Genomic DNA, 19,704 nt, shown 5'->3' on the forward strand with positions numbered 1-19,704 from the left:
ATGATAATGACAATCATAAGTATGATAAATTCGCAATTCTAAATAAACACGATCTAAAGCAATCAAATTAGATTTGCGAGTCTATTACGATGGATCCATCAATAAAATTTCATAAAAAGTACATCAATTTTTATTACGGATTAGTAAACGTGATCAAAATTCAAAGTTAAAGGAATTATTGAAACTTCTTAGAGATATTTATGAAATAAAGTTAAAAGTTGGGGTATTTTTAATAATTTAGCAAACTTTTTAAAACCATCCTACCTTACGTTTCTAACCCTACTCCACGTTCAGCAAAACCCCTTCCGTCCCCTTACCGGTCAGGCAGCCACTGACACTCACTTGCACCGGCGCTCATTTTTCAGATACCCAAGGTTTTGATTTTTTTTTTTTTTTTATTTTGTTTCATTGAGTTACAGCGAAGAACTTGAGCAAGATTTCATTTCTTCCTTTTGTTTGTTTTTCTTTTTTTTCATCCGAACATATCTGATTTGAAATCCTTCCAAATTCAGGGGTTACAAGCTGGAGTTAACTTTTTTGCTATCTCTAGCTTCTATCACCATTGTTCAGTTTTCTCATGTTGCGTTGGGACACAAGAAAGTTGAACATTTTTGGCAATGATATGGAGACATGGCTGTAATATCTTCCAAATAGCACCTCGTCAAATCCTCCGAACATTTGCCCATCAGTCACATCGTAAATGGTCAGCCCCATTTTTGAATTTGACCAAAAACCTCCACAACCGACTAGACGAAGACATTGAACAGAAATTTTCTGAGAACAGGCAAGTGATTCTCACTAATGATCGCGTGCTCACCACTCTGTTGAACTGTTCTTCTGATTTAGTGGCTTTGAGCTTTTTCATGTGGTGTGCTAAACAGCCCAATTTCTTCCATAACACTGCTGCGTTTGATTATATGGTGGGTGTGGTTTCCCGTCTCATGAAACGATATGAAACTGTGAATGGGATTATTGGGGGATTGGAGAGTGTTGGTAATGTAACTAAGGCACAAACGTTTCTGCTTCTTTTGAGGATTTATTGGCGTGGAGGAATGTACAATTTGGTTTTTGAAGCATTTGACCATATGGATCACTGTGGATATACACCAAACACATTTTGCACATAATGTGATTATAGATATGTTGTTCAAGGTCGGACGTGCTGATGTTGCTTTGAAGGTCTTTAAAGAGACCCTTATGCCAAATTTTTTGACATTCAACATTGTATTGTGTAATTTATCCAAAATAAAGGATTTAATAGGTATTAGAGATGTTTTTAGATGTATGTGGAGAATGGGGTATTGTCCTAATCCTGGGACATTTGAAGTGGTTTTGAATGGTTTATGCAAATTAGGTAGGCTGGCAGAAGCACATCAAGTATTGGGTGTAATGATAACTTTTGGACTATCCATGTCTGTAAACATTTGGACTATAATGATTGATGGATTATGTCGATTGCACAGAACTGATGCTTCTTTTTTAGTGAAAAAGATGGAAAGATCTGGCTGTTCTCCAAACATTGTGACACATACTACCTTGATTAAGGGATATATATATGCAAAACGGGTTAGCGATGCATTTGATGTTTTAAGTATTATTGAATCAGAAGGGCCTTCCCCCGACCAGATTCTTTATAATGTATTGATTGATAGTCTTGCTAAGAATGAGAGGTTCAATGATGCTCCTCAGTATTTTTCTTAATATGGATAAACGAAATATACTTCCTGACTGTTATACCTTCAGTTCATTGCTGAATACCATATGTTTATCCAAAAGGTTTTTCCTTCTACCCAAGTTAGTAGATGAATTTTTTGTAGAAGTTGATTTGGTGGCATGTAACTCTCTGCTTAGCTATCTCGGTAAGGCCGGATTTCCTTTGCTTGCCTTGGAAGTATATGATGAGATGGTGGATAAAGGTTTAACGCCAGATAAGTATAGTGTTCTTGGAGTACTAATTGGTCTTTGTGAATCAAGAAGAATTGGTGAAGCAGTTCGTCTGTACAATGACATTCTCTTGAACTATACAGGAGTTGATGCTCATATCCACACTGTAACTATAGATGGACTTATAAAAGCTGGTAAATATCATTCAGCCATTAGAGTATTCAGAACAAATTTATTGGAGGAAAATTCTTTAGATGTTGTATCATATTCTGTTGCCATTTGTGGGCTTCTTATGGTTGGTAGAGATACAGAGGCTTGTAACATGTATAACTACATGAAGGAGGTTGGTATAAATCCAAATAGGCATATTTGCAACATAATGCTCTCCAGTTTTTGTAAAGAAAAAAATTTTGAATCCATGAAACAGATGCTACAAGAGATGATTGATCTGGGAATAGAAATGAGCAGGAATAATTTCTTTAGGTTATATAATGCCATTTGTAGATCATCAAACGACCCTCATCTGGTCATCTGTTTATTAATTGAGATGAAAGTTTTGGGTTTATTACCTGGGAAATGAGCTTGTAAGACATTGGTTGATAATTCCCCCAAAGCTGTGAATATTACTGAAAAACATTATAAATTATTGAATGGCTGTCTAGAATATTGTCTATTTTGCGATACATCTAGCTCCGAAGAATATACTGATGTGGCTGCTTCTGTGGGCTGAGTTTGCATGTGGAGGAAAGTCAATTTTCAAAATGATGGTACAGTTGCTATTTTTGGCAATCTAGAATGTATTCTAACATACTCTCAAACACAATGAAGGTACAGCAGCTGAAATCTTCATCCTTAGAACATTTTATACGACTCTATCCATTACTGCTGTGGATTTCTGATCTTTATGCAATAATTAATGCACCTGGAATAATGCAGTTCCTTGTTCCCTTTCTCTTTGACAGTAAGGTGTGAAGACCTGGAATAATGCAATTACTACTGCTGTGGCTTTCACAGCTGCTCATTTTGCACCTTCATGTCATTAAAGGTGCACGTATTGATATAAGGTTTGTCTTTCTTTCTTAAATTATTTCAAGAAGTGATAGCTTATTTTTTCACGGTCCTTTATTTTCCACTGACCATCGATCAGTTCTTCCCACTCAGTTTAGTGGAGTATGTCTACTTCCCAGTCGCGAAAGCTTGAGAGAAACAATGGTCTTCAACAACCAAGAAAATCCATTGGGGGTAATTTGATCTGTGTGCTGTACTTGAATTGAGATAAAGACCTCGAACTTTGCATTGGAAGACGATGAGCACAAGTGATGCCAATGATCAAATATCTTTCCCTTCTCAGTATGATGGTCTATTCTAGAGTAAAGGAAGTTCTGCTATTTGATTCAAGAGTAGAATGATAAAGTTTAGAAGATGAATCCAAGCATTTCACTTTCTTCAAACTGGGGTTTGTTGTGCAATATAAATGATGAGGAGCAGAATCATATTGACATCAAAGATTCTACATGAAGTTGGTGAAAATTTCTTAACCTTGTTCATTTCCTGTTGTGGTTCCCTAGCATTTGAACGTATTCTCTCAAATTTTTGGTGGCTCATAGCTTCAAAAGGAAGCCTAATGATAGGAAAGAACTTAGACTTTTGAAGAAAGCTAGGTTTGAGAGTCAGCCCCCTTGCCGCCCTGCCCTGGCCCTCCCCTGCCTGTACTCCTGGCACATCAAGAAAAGTTATGTTGCTTTTTTATTGGTTCTAACCAATCTGAGAGCATTTTCCTTTCGCATACCTTTTTCTTTCTGGAGTACAGGGCCAAAAGCATGTATAAACTATAACACATGTTGTAAATAGGGCAAATTACAAAAACCACCCTCAAATATGGTGATAGTTGTAATTATATCTTTAAACTTTCAATTGTAAAAATTGAGCTTCAAACTTACATAATTAGAGAAATTGTGACCATTGTATAAGTTTGAGGGCTCAGTTTGTATCATTTAGAGATCCAATTTCTACGACTATTGTAAGTTTGAGGGTTTAATTTTAATACTTGTAGAAGTTTGAGGGTATAATTGTAATTACTATCATATTTTAGAGTTGGTTTTTGCAATTTGCCCTCATGAATACTACACTTGATTGAAATTGAAATGATGTATTCCATAAAGTACAATTTCAAGGTGGCTCTGCTTGCAATGCTGCAGCATGTTCTTGGCTTTTGAGGGTTAATTCCATTTCCTCAGCTGTTTCCTCCCCTGACACGTCTTCAAAGCCAACCTCAAAGCCAGCCACCTCAGTTCTCTTTACTGGACCTTTTTTTTAGGATAATGTGGTTTCAAATATGTTAACAAGTATAGTGTACTTTACTAGATAGATGCATGGATAAATCTTTTCTTATAGCAAAAATTTTAGGCTAATTGGCTTTTAGAATGAAAACTTTTGGTACACGAAACGAGACAACAGTCTCCTACGCTCCCATAACTTTGTTGATGGTCGATCCAAGTTTTGATTTTGCAGCAGAGGGATTCGGTATGGTTAAATTGTGATCTAAAATGATCTTTCTAAAAGACTATTGAGGCCTATATTGGAATTATTTTAAAAACATATCCATTTGACTTTAAATCTGCAGAAAAACTCGCAGATATATCCCTGGTTCCATATTGCCGAATATAGGTGTGACTATTTCTGATAAAAAAGACACATTTCTTGTAGATTGGGGGATGAAGCTGTTGCCAGACTTCGGAGAGACTCTCCCTCTCACTGCAGTACGAACCGGAAATGGCTTAAACTTCAAAGAACTGTTTTGCACGGTAGAGCTTAGATTTCAAGAGACTTGTTTGATGGAGAATCAAAGGAACAGACAACTCTAAGGCGTCAGTCTGCTGAAGAATCGAGGTGGGGTTCTTTTAAATCTGTCTTTGTGAAAAATTCCTCAGAAGTTGTAATGTATAAGTTTAGAAGGTTTTTGCCTTTTGGGAAAGTTGAATACCTGAATGCTGCTAAAGGCCTCTGTTAAGAACTTTGCTCTTAAGAAATTAACATAGGCATTGCTCTCTCTCTCTCTATATATATATATATTTGACTTTCTTTATATTAGAGAGACTTGTAATGACCTCTGTTGCAGATGTGCAAGTCAACTTTTTATTTATTTATTTTTTCCCATTTTAATATTTTGGAGATTGACATGCAAATCTGATCCTGACATTATTCCTGACATTATTCCTTATATTTTGTAGTTAGACTATTGATAGGCTCTTAATATTATATGATGGTTCATATTATAATAAAAGTCTATACACATGTACAATTCTTTGAATACAAATTGTCTTCTGAACTTTAAATAAATTCAATTTGTGGTGATGAAAAAAATTCTGGTTGAGAACTTTAAATGTGATGGTAATGCAAATGTTGATATTGATGAGTACTGAAATGAAAATACTCAAGTGAAAATAGCTTGAGATCTCGATATTTCTTCTCTTCCTTTACCACTCCATCACCGTTCTGTTAACTACAAAGAGTCGTGGGAGTTTCAATTATGCTCACAAACACATCCACAAAGACCACAAAAGGATTCCATTTCAGACGCGAGATTCGGTATTAAAAAAACAAGTTTGGAGATATCATTATCGTTATTATGTTTGAAAACCATTAATACTATTGAACATAATAAAGTTGCATTAGTATTTTTAAACTTTTGTTGAAGGTTGCTCAAGGCAATGTAAGTTCTAAGCCCAAGGCATCCCAAGAATAGACCTAGAGGTCTACATGTCCCTAAATATAAAGTCAAAGTCTAGAGTGTTGGGTCAACCAGTTGAGTTTGATATCACCAAAGATGAAATATCCAAGTAGAGCTCGATGACTGAAAGCCTACAAATTTGAGGACTACCTATGCTAACGTCGTTGATATTACACGTCCCAAGCAGATGTCAGATGACAAATTCTATAAATAGTCTCATTCCACTGCCTTTGAGGGGTAAATAATACTCTAAATGCTTAGTTGAACTAAACACTTCATGTAATTTAGGCATTAGAGTGTGTTTGGCTTGACACCACGCTAGTGCGAGTTTTCTTGCAAGTCGATCCAGACGCATTCACAATCCCAAAGGAGCTTTGCTACAAGCCCAAGATTGCGGGATATGCACAACAATATTTGGTGCTGCATGTGGGGATGACAAGTCCAAGAACCACCAACGAAGATTAGCACCCCAGAGGGAAAACAACAATGAAAAGATCGGGGTTCTTCCAACTCTCGAGTTAATTGTGCTTCATAACTGCTCGAGGACGAGTCCGATCGATTGGAGACCCAAGTCAATCAAGATTTTATGAGGACCAACCGTACAATTGGTGACGAAAACCGAGGAGATGACCCTAAAACAAGAGGGCCATACAATCTAAATTGGATTCAAGGTCTTCCTCGCTCTAAGGGCTAAACTTGAACAAGTCCTCAGAGAGAATGTCGATATATTTGCATGGTTCCACGAAGGCATGCCTAGAGTCAATCCGATCATGGTCGTGCATCGCCTAAATGTGGACTCAACCCCCTGTCCTGTCAAGTAGCTGAAGAGGCAAGCTATGAACTCGAAGAGAGGCAAGATGATCATCCATTAAGTTGATAATCTCTACGCACCAACTTCATCTGTAGGGTGAAATACCCTAAAAGTACTATTCATTGTAATTGTTAAATAAAAAATTATAAACTGAAATGCTAAAAGACGAGTCCATAATATATTTGTTTAAGAATTTTGAAAGACCCAATGAGAATGCCAATTGGCTCCCTTATGTTTCAAGCAATTGATCCAAACTCTTCCTATTAAAAGTGAAACCAAAATGATATTATCTCAACTTCCAAGAAAAGAAAGCAAAGTAAAAGATGTAATTGATTGACAATGATATCTTTGTCAAAATGTAAATATACACACACACATATACCTATTCTTAATGATGTCTTTACTCTTTAAAAAAAGAAAATGTCTTTATCATATGTTCTATTTTTTTCATCAAATTGAGTTATTGGTTATTCATATATTAATGCTGTTTGGTTAGATTTGAGTATCCTTTCCCCCACTTTTTCATGGAGGGAATCATGAACAAGATGGAAATATTTAAACAATATAGACCAAGACAGTTGCCATCCCTTTTGGTATTGTTGTTTTTAATATTGGAATTGTTACAAGGATTGTTTTACTTTAAATAATCAAGGATTTTGTTGTGACTTCAAATAATCAAATGTCTTAGAAATCAAAGGATTTTTTATTTATATTATATATTAGGTTAAAAATCACTTTTAGACCCCAAACTTTCGTAGAAGTAACAACTTAGTCCATAAACTTTAATTTATAACGATTTAGTTCTTAGATATTCAATTTTGTAACAATTTAATCTTTTAGTTTTACTATGTAACAACTTAATCCTTGTACTTTAAAATTTGTAACGATTTAATCCCTTTCGTAGAAATTAGTGTGAAAATTCAATAAAATTTCTTACATAAATAAACCGACAAACTAATTAGAGACTCGATCCTTTTATAAAATACAAAGATAATATCATAAACTAATAAAATTGACATCAATTTTTAATGAATTTTTTATATTGGGAACTAAACTGTTATTAATTTGAAAGTACAAAGACTAAATTATTACATACTAAAATTTATAGACTAAATTGTTACATACTAAAATTCAGGGACTAAATTATTATATACTAAAATTTAGGAACTAAATTGATACAAAATTGGAAATATACGGACTAAATCGATATAGAGAAAGCTTCAAAAACTAACTACATACCAAAATTGTAATTTAATTTAAATTTATTAATTGCTCGAGAAAAACAGCCTGAGATGCAATTATTTTTTTCTTTAAATTTAAAAATGTCATTTATTATTTTTTAAAAAAATCACACTAAGTGGGACCCACTAGAAATATAACCAAGTACCGTTGGAATAATGTTCTCAATTATTTATTGTGCAAATGGCATTTACTCATTAGGGAATATGTCGCCTACTATCAACCACACGTGAAAAATAATTTCATTAGAATTTAAAAGGATCATATTCGAGTTCTAACATATCTATTAGGGTGTTTGACACTAAATTGAGTTAATTTTTACCAACTTAATGTCTAGATCATTAATGTATTTATTGAGCTGGTAAAAATTAGTAATGCAACTAAACTCTCGCTCTCTCTAATGTTTTTAATGACTTCACCTGCTTATTATTGTGTGTGACCAACTTCGATAACAACCGTGTCGATGATTATCGCCGCCTCACTTAAGTGACCAACTCTGATAACAATCACTATCGACACCACGCACCTCACTTCGACGACCAACTTTAGGAACTACCTTCAACGACCAACTCCAACCACCACTTCTATTGATCATCTCGAACGACTAATTTCACGATCAACTCGATCAATCATATAATACTCAAAATAAAAATCGAAAAACTCAGCCAATGAGTTTCTATCAAATCAAACAAACTTGTGTATAAAAAATACTTTGAGAAAATGTAGCCACATGAGGAAATGAATATGACTTTTTAGAAAACATATTTTTCTAGGTAATCCAAACAAAACCTAATTCAAGTTTTTAAGTTAAAAAAATATCAAATGACATGTTAAAAAAGAACATACGTCTTACAAATTTTAAAAAAATGGAAATATCCGTATAAATTTCATAAGAAAGCCCTAAATAATACATATACATTTTTATTTTTAAAAAAGTTAAAGATGCATTTTTCATAAGAAAAATAGATTAAAACATGCATTCTCAATTTTAGACATAATGTTGTTAAAATTTCTTGTGTCATGTATATGAAAAAGTGGCACATACTAATGCTCTAATCCAACCAACATACATATATAATAAACCATAACTTACAATTTGATTTAAATGCCATAAAAATCTTAAGCCATAAGATTGATCTACTTTTTTTTTTTTTTTTGTGCATTTTTCATTTATACATTCCACAAATGTGAAAGTATGTTATAAATATGTTGATTCTATGAAAAAAAAAAGTATACCTTGAGTACAATGGTTTACATGCAGAAAATTATAAAAAATGTTAAGTCAACTCAATTAACTTAGACATGTGCCATCGACAAGGAGAGTCAAATGTTTAAATCCTCATACTTTCATGTTGTTGTACTAAAAAAAATCACTATAATTGGAATCTAATAAGTTATTGAAGTACTTAAGGTCGTTGGTTCCTCTATTTCAAAAAAGAAAAGAAAGAAAAGTAGGGGACGTATTCACTAATCTCAATGATCAAAGGCTTTTTTTTCATTACTTTCTAAGTTGATATCCTTGAAAAATTACATGCACAAAATCGATCGTAAAATATATGTAAACTTTTTAAATTGGTATCTCAATTGGACATTGAAAACTTAGGAAAACATGTGTAAATAAATGGTTGCACAAAAGTAGTGCAAACAGAAAATCATAGTTTTTTAGATTACAAAAAACTGCACTAGATATCTCTATTCCACTCAACTCAATTTTCCACTCCAAACACATTTTTATGAACTCCACATCTAATTATTACATGTTCAATTCAACTAAATTTTGTACTCTGAAGTTTATTAACTTTAAACTTTAAAAGTTTCTTCCAATTAAAATGAGTTAACATGACCTAAATGGTCTATTTAATATTATTACTTCGTTGGAGTATAACTCAAATAGGAGTTTGCATGCACACCTAGCTATGGGAATTGAGATCTTTCGAACAAGTTCAATGGATAAAAATACTTTATCACTTTCTTGGAAGTTGAACCATCCATAATCTCACTAAAACGAGCACGGTTGAATTAGGATATAAATGTGTTAACAATTGAGAGGTCTATAGTTTAAATTTTCAACCATTATTATACTAAAAAGATGATCAATCTCCTCACCTCCCATTGTTGTATTAGAGAGAGGAAGAAAAAACCTATCAAGTATAGGAGCCTGCTCTTTCCTTTTGAAAAATCTCATAAAATGATTGTTAGGTTTTATGTTCTAAAACTCGTGGTTTGTAAACAATAAACTTATTCTGAAATTTAGTAAAGTTGTTATTGAATATATGAATTTCTTATTTTATTTCGTTTTAGAAATAAATCCAATAAACGAATAAATCCATGACTATTATATGAGTACTTGAACTTTATGTGGAGACATAAATGTGGATCAGGTTCGAGCAAATAGTCAAAATGGTCTATAGTATATGAATAAGATTGGGTGCCTTATTCTGATTACACTATCGGATGTGGCCCATTCTGTAGTTGTTATAAGAAGTTGTAAAGTGCTACAAACGAAGTGATCATAATTCGTACATGTGATGACATGAGGAGTAGGAGCATCCTGTGCAATGAATTTGCACAAGATCGAACCACGAAATAAGTCACTCTTACTTTATAACGTTGTTTACTATTTAAGACTAATTATTTCACAACGATGACCTAGGTAACTTGACCTTAATCCTGAGCTAACTATGAACTCTTATTTATTCGGGATTATCCTTAGATTTGTATAGGTGAAGATTGGCTCAACAGCGTCGGCTCAATAAACCTTTCATTTCAGGGGTAATACCAGGTAGATAGCTGAGAACATAGGGTGCAAAATGAAACTCACTCTTACCCACTTTTAGGAATAGTAGAGAGGTTGTTCCCTTAAGTGCTAACCCTGGGTCTTGAACAAGAGGCTCTACCCTCTCATTGGCCCGATAGGGGCTCGATTTGATGATCGGATCACAAACCAATTGTTTATTAGAGGACCAATGGGATAGGAACAAGAGGTAATCTCGAGGGTAAAACAACTATTTGGCCCAGTTATTACGAACAACCTAAAAAGGGTTAACTTACTAATCATGGTTATATCGAGTGGATACAATATATCTACGGTGAGGGAAGTGCAACTCTAGGCTTTAGTGGAGTGATCCAATAGTTAAAGAATGGGGGTTTATTCGATGCAAAGAGTTTAGTCAATTAATATCGGATCGTTGGAGCCCATGATCTGTAGGTTCACTAGGTCTCCCTACTAGCTCACAAACAGATTAGCCTTAGAGTAGCGTGATAAGTTGATTTGAAATGTTCAAATTAAAATTAAGGGAATTAGTAATTATATGTGATATAATTACACGTTTAATTTTAGAATTAAACAAAATTGGAGAATCAATTAGTATTTAAATATGAGTTAAATATTAAATTCATGAATAAGAATTCACGGTTGTGGAATTGGTGTTAAATTAATTCATGAATAAGAATTCACGGTAGTGGAATTGGTGTTAAATTAATTTAATATCTGATATTAAATCATTTGAGAATTAATTAAATTATTTAATTAATTATTAATTATTAATTTTATTTAAAAAATTAATTTTGAATTCTTTTTTGTAAAACTAATAAAATTTCAGTTTTTTTTTTAAATTAAAAACTGAAATTAATTAATTTGAAAAATAAATTTTAAATTAAAAAGAAAAAAGAAAAAGAAGAAAATTAGAAATGGAAAAAATGGGGTTCTCCCACTTTAGGTGCTAGCACCTTATTCACATTCCATAAACTCTTCCAGCCCAATTTCTCAAGCATGAGTTGTAATTCAGGTAGGAAATCCATTTGCATGAAAATCATGCTATAAATAAACCAAATTGGAGTAGAAATCGGGCATGCATCAGAGGTGTTTCAGCTAAAAGTTTCAAGAGTTGAAAACTGGGTTTTGAGCTGAAAAACCAGAACCTCTTCTCCAGCTTATTTTGAGTCCCACAATTCAATCTAAGGCACCAAGAGGATAGTGGAGAAGACCTTGTGGTGGTTCACATCCATAGGACGGAAGAATTGCAGCTCGAATTTGTGATTTAAGGGTATCTTCAAAGGTTAGTGTTGAAACCCTCTTTGTTTTGCTTCCGTTGCTTATTTCCAAGATCCAGCAATGATTTTGGTAAATGCTTGAGTCTTAGCCATTAGGGACCTATCCACATATTTGATTTTAGTTTCAAATATCATTTTGGTCTCTCTACTCTTAAATTTAGTTCCTCAAAATTAATTTTTACCAAAAACTGAGTAAATAAAATAATGATTTTTATGCAAGAAAATATGATATATGAATATATTTTTAAAAAAATTACAGCAAAATGCTTATATTAGACAATAATTTTTTTAAAAAAAAAATAAACAATAAATTAGTAGGACTAAATTTAAGATCTACTGAAAATATATGTACTAAAATTGAACAAGCTTCAGAGTATGTGACCTGTGAGGTTGTAGTCTTCATCATTGATATTAACGTGCTAATTCAAATTTTTTATGTCAATAAAAGATCAAATGACATGTTAAATAATATATTTTTTTAATTTCTATTTGCAAAAATATGATATTTAACATATCACTATTTGTATAATAAAAGAAAAAGTAGAAAAACAATAATCAACCTAAACTCATACTTCAAAACTCCATATTATACAAATTAGTACGATAGATACAGATTTTCTTACACAAATTAAAATACGTTGTATCCCAAACATAAAATTATTGTACTCGAATTAAGATAATATAAATTCTAAATACAGACTTCTTGAACACAAATATAATTAGAAAGTGATTAGTGAAGTCGAAGTTTTCATTGGTCATATTAATGGGCTCCTTTGTGCCTTTTTGATGTTGTTTTTACTCATACTTCTCGTGAAGCCAACAAGATGGCTCATTTTCTTTTCTTTTCTTTTTATAACATTTGCTAATTTATTTATTATTATTACTAATATTATTGTTATTATTTTAATTTGCCTTTCTTTAGATCTTTCAATTATGGAATTCAACCTCCACAATAAATAGGGAAAAATATTTGTTAACAGATTTTTAAGAATACTTTGTTAGTTACAACCCAAACTAATGCTTTTGAGTACCTAACAATCCAAATTTACCATACATTCAAATAAACAAAAGTAATAAATAAATAAACATTAAAAAAAAAATAGCTATTAGCTTTCTATAGTTTTCATACGCTTATTCCAATTTTTTTTTAAAAAAAATCTATATAAATTTATGAAATTCTATCTCAAAACAATTAGTAATCAAATGAGTAATTCATATATCATATAAATATTGTGAGATCTCTCTGGTTTTTTAATGTAAAATCCTCAATAAATTTGTACTATTTTTAAATCTTTTAAAAAAAATCATAATTATCATCTATCGAAAAAAAATCTAAAAAATGGATTTAATTATAGATATATTCTCTCTACATTTTAGCTTAAATAGGCTCTAGCTTTAATTTTCAAATACATCATTAAATTTTGAATTATACTTTTATTTAATTCTTAAACATAACACTATTCCTTTCAAGGTCTCCTCCAAAAAAATTTAAAAGAAAAAAACACTATTAATAAGAATTACATGACATAGCCATTAGATAAATGTTAGAATGAGTTGCCATAATCTTAATATTTGAACACAACTAAATAGACTAATGGGCATCTTATATAAATATCTTACTGCCCTTTTTTTAATATTATTTTATCCATGTACTTACAAATTTGTTTAAATTTAATCCTACTTTCAAGTATTCAATTTTAGTCGTTGAAGTTTAAATAGGTATTAAATTTAGGCTCTACTAATTTAATAGATTAAGGTCACGTTTGTCGTCTAGCGCATGTGAAACATAATCTAGCAATGGTAATATGCAAGGTGGGTTCTAATTGATTACGTTTGTTGTTTTTTACTTGTATTCCGTAATTGTAATGAACTGTGGGACTCGCCTCCAAATTTGTAATCAAAATGCGCAATCTGATTGGAAAATGGATGGTGCTTAATCTGATTGTATTTGAAAATTACATGAGACTCATGACCTCTACCATTATCAGTAGTGTTACTGTTATAGATATTGTTACTGTACCAGTATGAGAATTATGGATTTGTCACATTTACTGTTACACTTACCATTACCGTTACCATTAAGGTCAAACAGTAATAGTAACGGTAAATGTGACAGATTTGTTATTCTAAATAAACATGATAAAAAATAATTCAATTACGTTTACGATTCAGGCCTAATGCAATTATTCCATCATAAAATATCATTTTGATCTCCATAGTTTGAAGTTAGGCTATATTCTGTAATAAAAATTAGTCTAATCATAATGGAATTCCCAATTTTCATTACAAATTGGTAAATATAGCCTAACTTCAAACTATGGAGATCAAAATGATATTTTATTACTAAAATATAAATGTTATATTAATTGTTTTAATGACAGCATTAAATAAAAATATAATTCCTCTTTTTTTCTGATTCGAGGGGGAGCCGTGGATACACTTCTTGATAATGGATTCCGTAGACAAAAGATTTAACAATGTCATTGGAAACTTTCAAATTTTTAATTTTTAATTTTATTTATTTATTTATTTATTTATTTTTATTAATATTGTTGAGTTGAACACAATTTGGAGGTGAGAGATTTCAACTTGTAAATTTAAATTTAGACTTAAGAAAAAATGAAAATAAGTAAAAAGTGATGTGGTTTGGCTTGCATTGAAAGTCATGGCCATATATTATGTGTATAATGTAACTGACACAACACTTTAACAAAACCCAATTTTAATTTCTCAAAAAAGGGAAAAAAAACAAAATCCAATTAAAAGTTTTATTTCTTTATTCTTTAATTTTTAATTATTATTATTGTTTTATTTTTTATTCAGATCACATGTCATTTTCCAGTACAACTCACTCTCTACCAATCATCCCATCCCATAGGCCATAGCCCATAACATCTTTTCAGATATTTAAATCAACTTCTAAAATCCTTTTTATTTTCGTTTCTTTTTTTCCACCCTTAAATTATTAAATTATTTCTAAAGAGAAATATACCTATAATTCAAACTTATCATCGAAATGTCGATTTTTGATTAGTTGCAATTTTCGCCACACTTATTTCTATTACTATTTTAAATATCTATTTCACCTAACAATCTTTTGTGTAGCATATGAAAATTTCTCTCGATACGATAGCAATAAAGAGACTTGAACCACAAATTTTTTTGATCGTTAATATATTTTTACGTTAATTGAGTTATATTCACTTTGATTTAGACTATATTATGGTGTTTAAATTTTAGGAGCAGTTACAAATATAATAATCAAACTCAAAGTATTAGCATATATAGCACAATGTAAAAGAATATATAGATATAACAAAATTTAGATCCAACTCTTAAAGTCTATCGGTATTATACTATATTGTTGATAGAAATCAATCAACTGATAGAGTCTATCACTAATAGAAGTCTACTTTTGCTATATTTGGAACTCTCTAAAAATGTTAATGTACATTTAATTATTAGTCTTAAAAGTGTTATTCACAATAATTACCCTAAATTTTACTTAATTCTATGTAAATAACAATTATGGCCATTAATCATACCAAATATCAACCAAAATTAAAACCCATTATTCTTTTCTTTTCAACTTTGGATTCTAGTTAAATTTAAATATGAGAAAGATAGAACTTTCTCAATATGAAAAAAAAATTCGATGAAAATTACACAAAGATCCTTTTTATAATAGGAAAAGAGAAAAATGATAGTTCGGATGTTGTTTTCAAATATAGGAAAATGAACTAAAATATTTACAAATATAACAAAATTTCATTGTATATTTGCGATAGATCACGATAGACTATTATCTGTGTTTATCTGTGTCATGATAGATACAAATAATAGTTTATCGCGATCTATCGCAAATACTCCGTGGTATTTTAATATTATTTGTAAATATTTTCAGCTGTACTGTTATTTAAAATAATTTTTCTAGTTTTTATATATATATATATATATATAAATGTATGATAAAAAGGTATATCCATTGTAACAGTAAAAAAGAAAAAAACTAATTTTTATTTTCATGGTTAGAAAATATAAGAACAAAAATTAGCTGCCTATTGACTTGTTTAGTTTTTTTTTTTTAAGAAAGGGTAAAAATGAAGGGTTGAGAGAAAGAGAGAGAAAAACATTGGTTTTGATTTAGTTTATTTTCCTTTTTTGGAACTGAGAAAAAAAAAGTTTATTTGCAAAAAAGCCCATCAAATTTATCTTATTTACTTGAAAAAGCAAGTATAAATACCCCCCGACATCCCTGTTTATCCCTCCCACCTTCTGAGTTCCATTGGTTCAATAACAGAAATCCAACTCCCCCAATTTTCCCGCTGTAGATCTCGTCATTTTTCCGTTTGTTTCCCGGGAAAATCAATCAAAGATGAGAGAAATCCTCCACATCCAGGGCGGCCAATGCGGCAACCAGATCGGAGCCAAGTTCTGGGAGGTCATTTGCGACGAACATGGCATTGATCACACCGGCAAGTATAGCGGCGACTCTGAGCTTCAGCTCGAGCGGATTAATGTCTATTACAATGAAGCCAGTGGCGGAAGGTATGTTCCTCGTGCTGTTCTTATGGATCTTGAGCCTGGAACCATGGATTCCGTCAGATCCGGACCCTATGGCCAGATCTTCCGTCCCGATAACTTCGTTTTTGGTCAGTCTGGGGCTGGGAATAATTGGGCTAAGGGACACTACACCGAAGGAGCTGAACTTATCGATTCTGTTCTAGACGTTGTCAGGAAGGAGGCTGAGAATTGTGATTGCTTGCAAGGTAATTTTAGTTTTTTAAATTTCGAAAAACTGTTGGTCTTGGACTTACTGTTTCGCGCGCAATTTTCTCACTTGGTTCATTTTGTGGTAATTTGTATTGAGATTTCAGTGAATTTATCTGGCATCGCAATTCTGGCGTTATTGAAATTCCACCCTTTATCTTCGTATCTTATCGATTAGCTTCTTTTATAGCCTTTTGGTGTTTGGGGTTTTGTTTTCAAGAACCATTTCTCTACTGAGCTTGCTTCTTATAATTTGAGAAATGGTTCAATTCCTGCAAATCTTTTTACGTTCGTTGAGTTGAGCTTCTGATATCATGGGTAGTATATATTTCTCCGTGTTTAGATCTGATCATGCTGAAAAGATAATCAGGACCGGAGAATCTTCCTATTTTCATCCTCTTCATAATTTGTAATTCTATGAAGTTGTTTTTATCAGCTTTGATTTTGTGGGTAATTTTGTATCTTTCTTTTAATATATACACGTTCTGTTTGTTTGCACCATTAACTCTGTTCTAATCAAGTAAAATCTAATGTAATTAATATTGTTACTCCGCTTTCAAGTCAGTTATTTATCATTTATGAACTTGAGGATTCACTATGTTGATAAATGATTCTTCATCTCCTTAAAGTGTTAACTTCTCGATTCTTCTTATATCTGGTCATTTTTTCAAACTGGATATAAATTCAAGATACTTCTCTTTTATATATCCAACATCAAGAAATTGGCAATTGCATTATGGCGGTCTCATCAAATAATTTATCATCTATGCCACATGCACATGCATGTACAAAGAGGTCTCTTAAAACGGCTCACTCCTTTTTCCTGATTATTTGTATAGGATTTCAAGTTTGTCATTCTTTGGGTGGAGGTACTGGATCTGGAATGGGAACACTTCTGATTTCAAAGATCAGAGAGGAGTACCCAGATCGCATGATGTTGACATTTTCTGTATTTCCTTCTCCCAAGGTTTCAGACACAGTTGTAGAACCATACAATGCCACTTTGTCTGTTCACCAGCTTGTTGAAAATGCTGATGAATGCATGGTTCTTGACAATGAAGCCCTCTACGATATTTGTTTCCGGACACTCAAGCTTGCTACTCCAACATGTAAGTTCCCAAGTCATACAACTCATATTTGGGTCTCGAAGTTACCCTTCCATACTCATTGTTATCTAAAATCTTAAAATGGATGGTGTTGAAAATCTGAAATTCTGATATGGCTCTTGAACTGTTTATAATGTGTTTTTTCATGGCTGTACTGAGCAATAGCAAAAAATTGATTGTTTTCAAATCCCGATCATCATTCACTGGTGGCAGTTGTAGTAAAAAGGGTTCCAGTTGTACGTTCTTTCTTTAGTTTTACTTTTCCCTTTCACCTTTTTGGCCAAATTTCAATACTGGCAAAAGGAAAAGAAAGTGGACTTTGGCATGTTATGCACAAATGCAACCGCATATTCACCTGCATGTAAATGTCAAATAAGTGCAATCTTTTAGTAGTTTTCTTCATTTATTTAATATTGTGTTTATAAGATAAGCCTTAGACCCATTTGGTAACTATTTTATGTTTGATTTTTTGTTTTTTAAAAATTAAGCTTCTAAATTCTACTTTCACTCCGAAATTTTATTTGTGTAGTCTTTTTTTTATCAATGTTTTCAAAAAACCAAACCAAATTTTGAAAACTTGTTTTTGTTTTTATATTTTCACTGAGAATTCAAATGTTTATTTAAGGAAAGTGAAAACCATGGCAAGGGATTTGGGAGAAAACGGACATAAATTTCAAAAATAGAAAACTAAAAATAAAATTATTACCAAACGGAGCCTTATTCATCAGGTTTTTTTCTTGTTCAATTGTCATATTGTAGTTGGTGATCTGAACCACCTTATCTCTGCTACTATGAGCGGTGTTACTTGTTGTCTACGTTTCCCTGGACAATTGAACTCTGATCTACGAAAGCTTGCTGTCAATCTTATTCCATTCCCTCGTCTACATTTCTTTATGGTTGGTTTTGCACCATTAACATCAAGAGGATCCCAACAATACCGAGCCCTTACAGTGCCAGAATTAACCCAGCAGATGTGGGATGCCAAAAACATGATGTGTGCTGCTGATCCACGACATGGGCGATACCTTACTGCTTCAGCCATGTTCCGTGGCAAGATGAGCACGAAAGAAGTAGACGAGCAGATGATTAATGTACAAAACAAGAACTCATCTTACTTTGTCGAATGGATACCCAACAACGTGAAGTCCAGCGTCTGTGACATCCCACCCAAGGGTCTGAAAATGGCATCGACTTTCATCGGTAACTCGACTTCGATTCAGGAGATGTTCAGGAGGGTTAGCGAGCAGTTCACAGCCATGTTTAGGCGCAAGGCCTTCTTGCATTGGTACACCGGTGAAGGAATGGACGAAATGGAGTTCACGGAGGCTGAGAGTAACATGAACGATCTGGTCGCCGAGTATCAGCAGTACCAGGATGCAACTGCGGATGAAGAGTATGAAGATGAAGAAGAGGAAATCCCTGCTTGAGCCACCGTCCCCAGCAACGACCTTGGTTTGTTCGAAACTATAATTTGCTGTTGTTGACATTTATGTTTAAGTTTGTGATGGTTATGATGATGGTGTTGTTTCCTGTTGTCCAGCAGTTTGTAGAAGCTTTTTACATGTTTTGAGCTGTATGGAGTGAGTGAGGGTTCATGTAATGTAATCAGAGCTGGGTTTTGGATATAATATTTCTTTGTTTGATTTAGAATGATTGATATTTGTATTTAGTAGGTGGGCATATTTTAAGTTGGAAATTTGTTTCATTGTCTTCTATCTTGATATAAATTAAACAATTGTTGCTTGGAGCACTTATACTTAATACATTTTTTTATTCATAATTCATAGTAAAAAACTTTTGACATCCTAATGTCATCTGGATTATTTGAATTTTTCCTTGGGATAATCCTTTTTATTCCTTAATAGTGTGATTTCTGTGTTTGATTAGCTCACAAAACCATTTTTATATCCTTCACTTTTTTCTTCCTTTTTCTCTTATCAGTTGAAGTTTCCATTTTCCGATTTTAGCCTAACTATTTTCATAATTTTCATTACAATAGACCTTTTCTTTTTTCCCCTTTTTCAAACAAACTTCATCGAGGGAAAAAAATGAAGGAATACAATGACATAAAAATAAGGGAAAAAAAAGTCCACAAAAGTTCCACTAAAGAA

General features: G+C 32.4%; 2 protein-coding genes across 2 annotated transcripts; both read left to right on the forward strand.

Annotated features, from left to right (window-relative positions):
- Positions 1-239: 239 nt before the first annotated feature.
- Positions 240-3,900, forward strand: LOC120083167 (Pentatricopeptide repeat (PPR) superfamily protein). The gene is given in 6 exon segments (XM_090316033.1): positions 240-374; positions 513-1,115; positions 1,117-1,683; positions 1,685-2,712; positions 2,847-2,948; positions 3,032-3,900. Coding segments are annotated over 3 exon segments (1,845 nt in total). The 5' UTR covers positions 240-374; positions 513-617; the 3' UTR covers positions 2,465-2,712; positions 2,847-2,948; positions 3,032-3,900.
- A 12,073-nt stretch (positions 3,901-15,973) lies between these two features.
- Positions 15,974-19,298, forward strand: LOC120082992 (tubulin beta-7 chain). Its single transcript, XM_039038449.2, has 3 exons — positions 15,974-16,486; positions 17,327-17,596; positions 18,353-19,298. Exons 1-3 carry the CDS (start codon positions 16,093-16,095, stop codon positions 19,018-19,020), a joined length of 1,332 nt encoding a protein of 443 aa, XP_038894377.1. The 5' UTR covers positions 15,974-16,092; the 3' UTR covers positions 19,021-19,298.
- The last annotated feature ends 406 nt before the right edge of the window (positions 19,299-19,704 follow it).

The sequence above is a fragment of the Benincasa hispida genome, chromosome 8, assembly GCF_027475165.1.
Source record: "Benincasa hispida cultivar pf3 chromosome 8, pf3_genome.v1.1, whole genome shotgun sequence".
NCBI classification, from domain to species: Eukaryota; Viridiplantae; Streptophyta; class Magnoliopsida; order Cucurbitales; family Cucurbitaceae; genus Benincasa; species Benincasa hispida.

Coding starts and splice junctions, on each gene's coding strand:
- LOC120082992 (XM_039038449.2), top strand. CDS start 16,093: ATGAGAGAAATCCTCCACATCCAGGGCGGCCAATGCGGCAACCAGATC. Junction 16,487..17,326: donor GAATTGTGATTGCTTGCAAG/GTAATTTTAGTT, acceptor TTATTTGTATAG/GATTTCAAGTTTGTCATTCT. Junction 17,597..18,352: donor CAAGCTTGCTACTCCAACAT/GTAAGTTCCCAA, acceptor GTCATATTGTAG/TTGGTGATCTGAACCACCTT.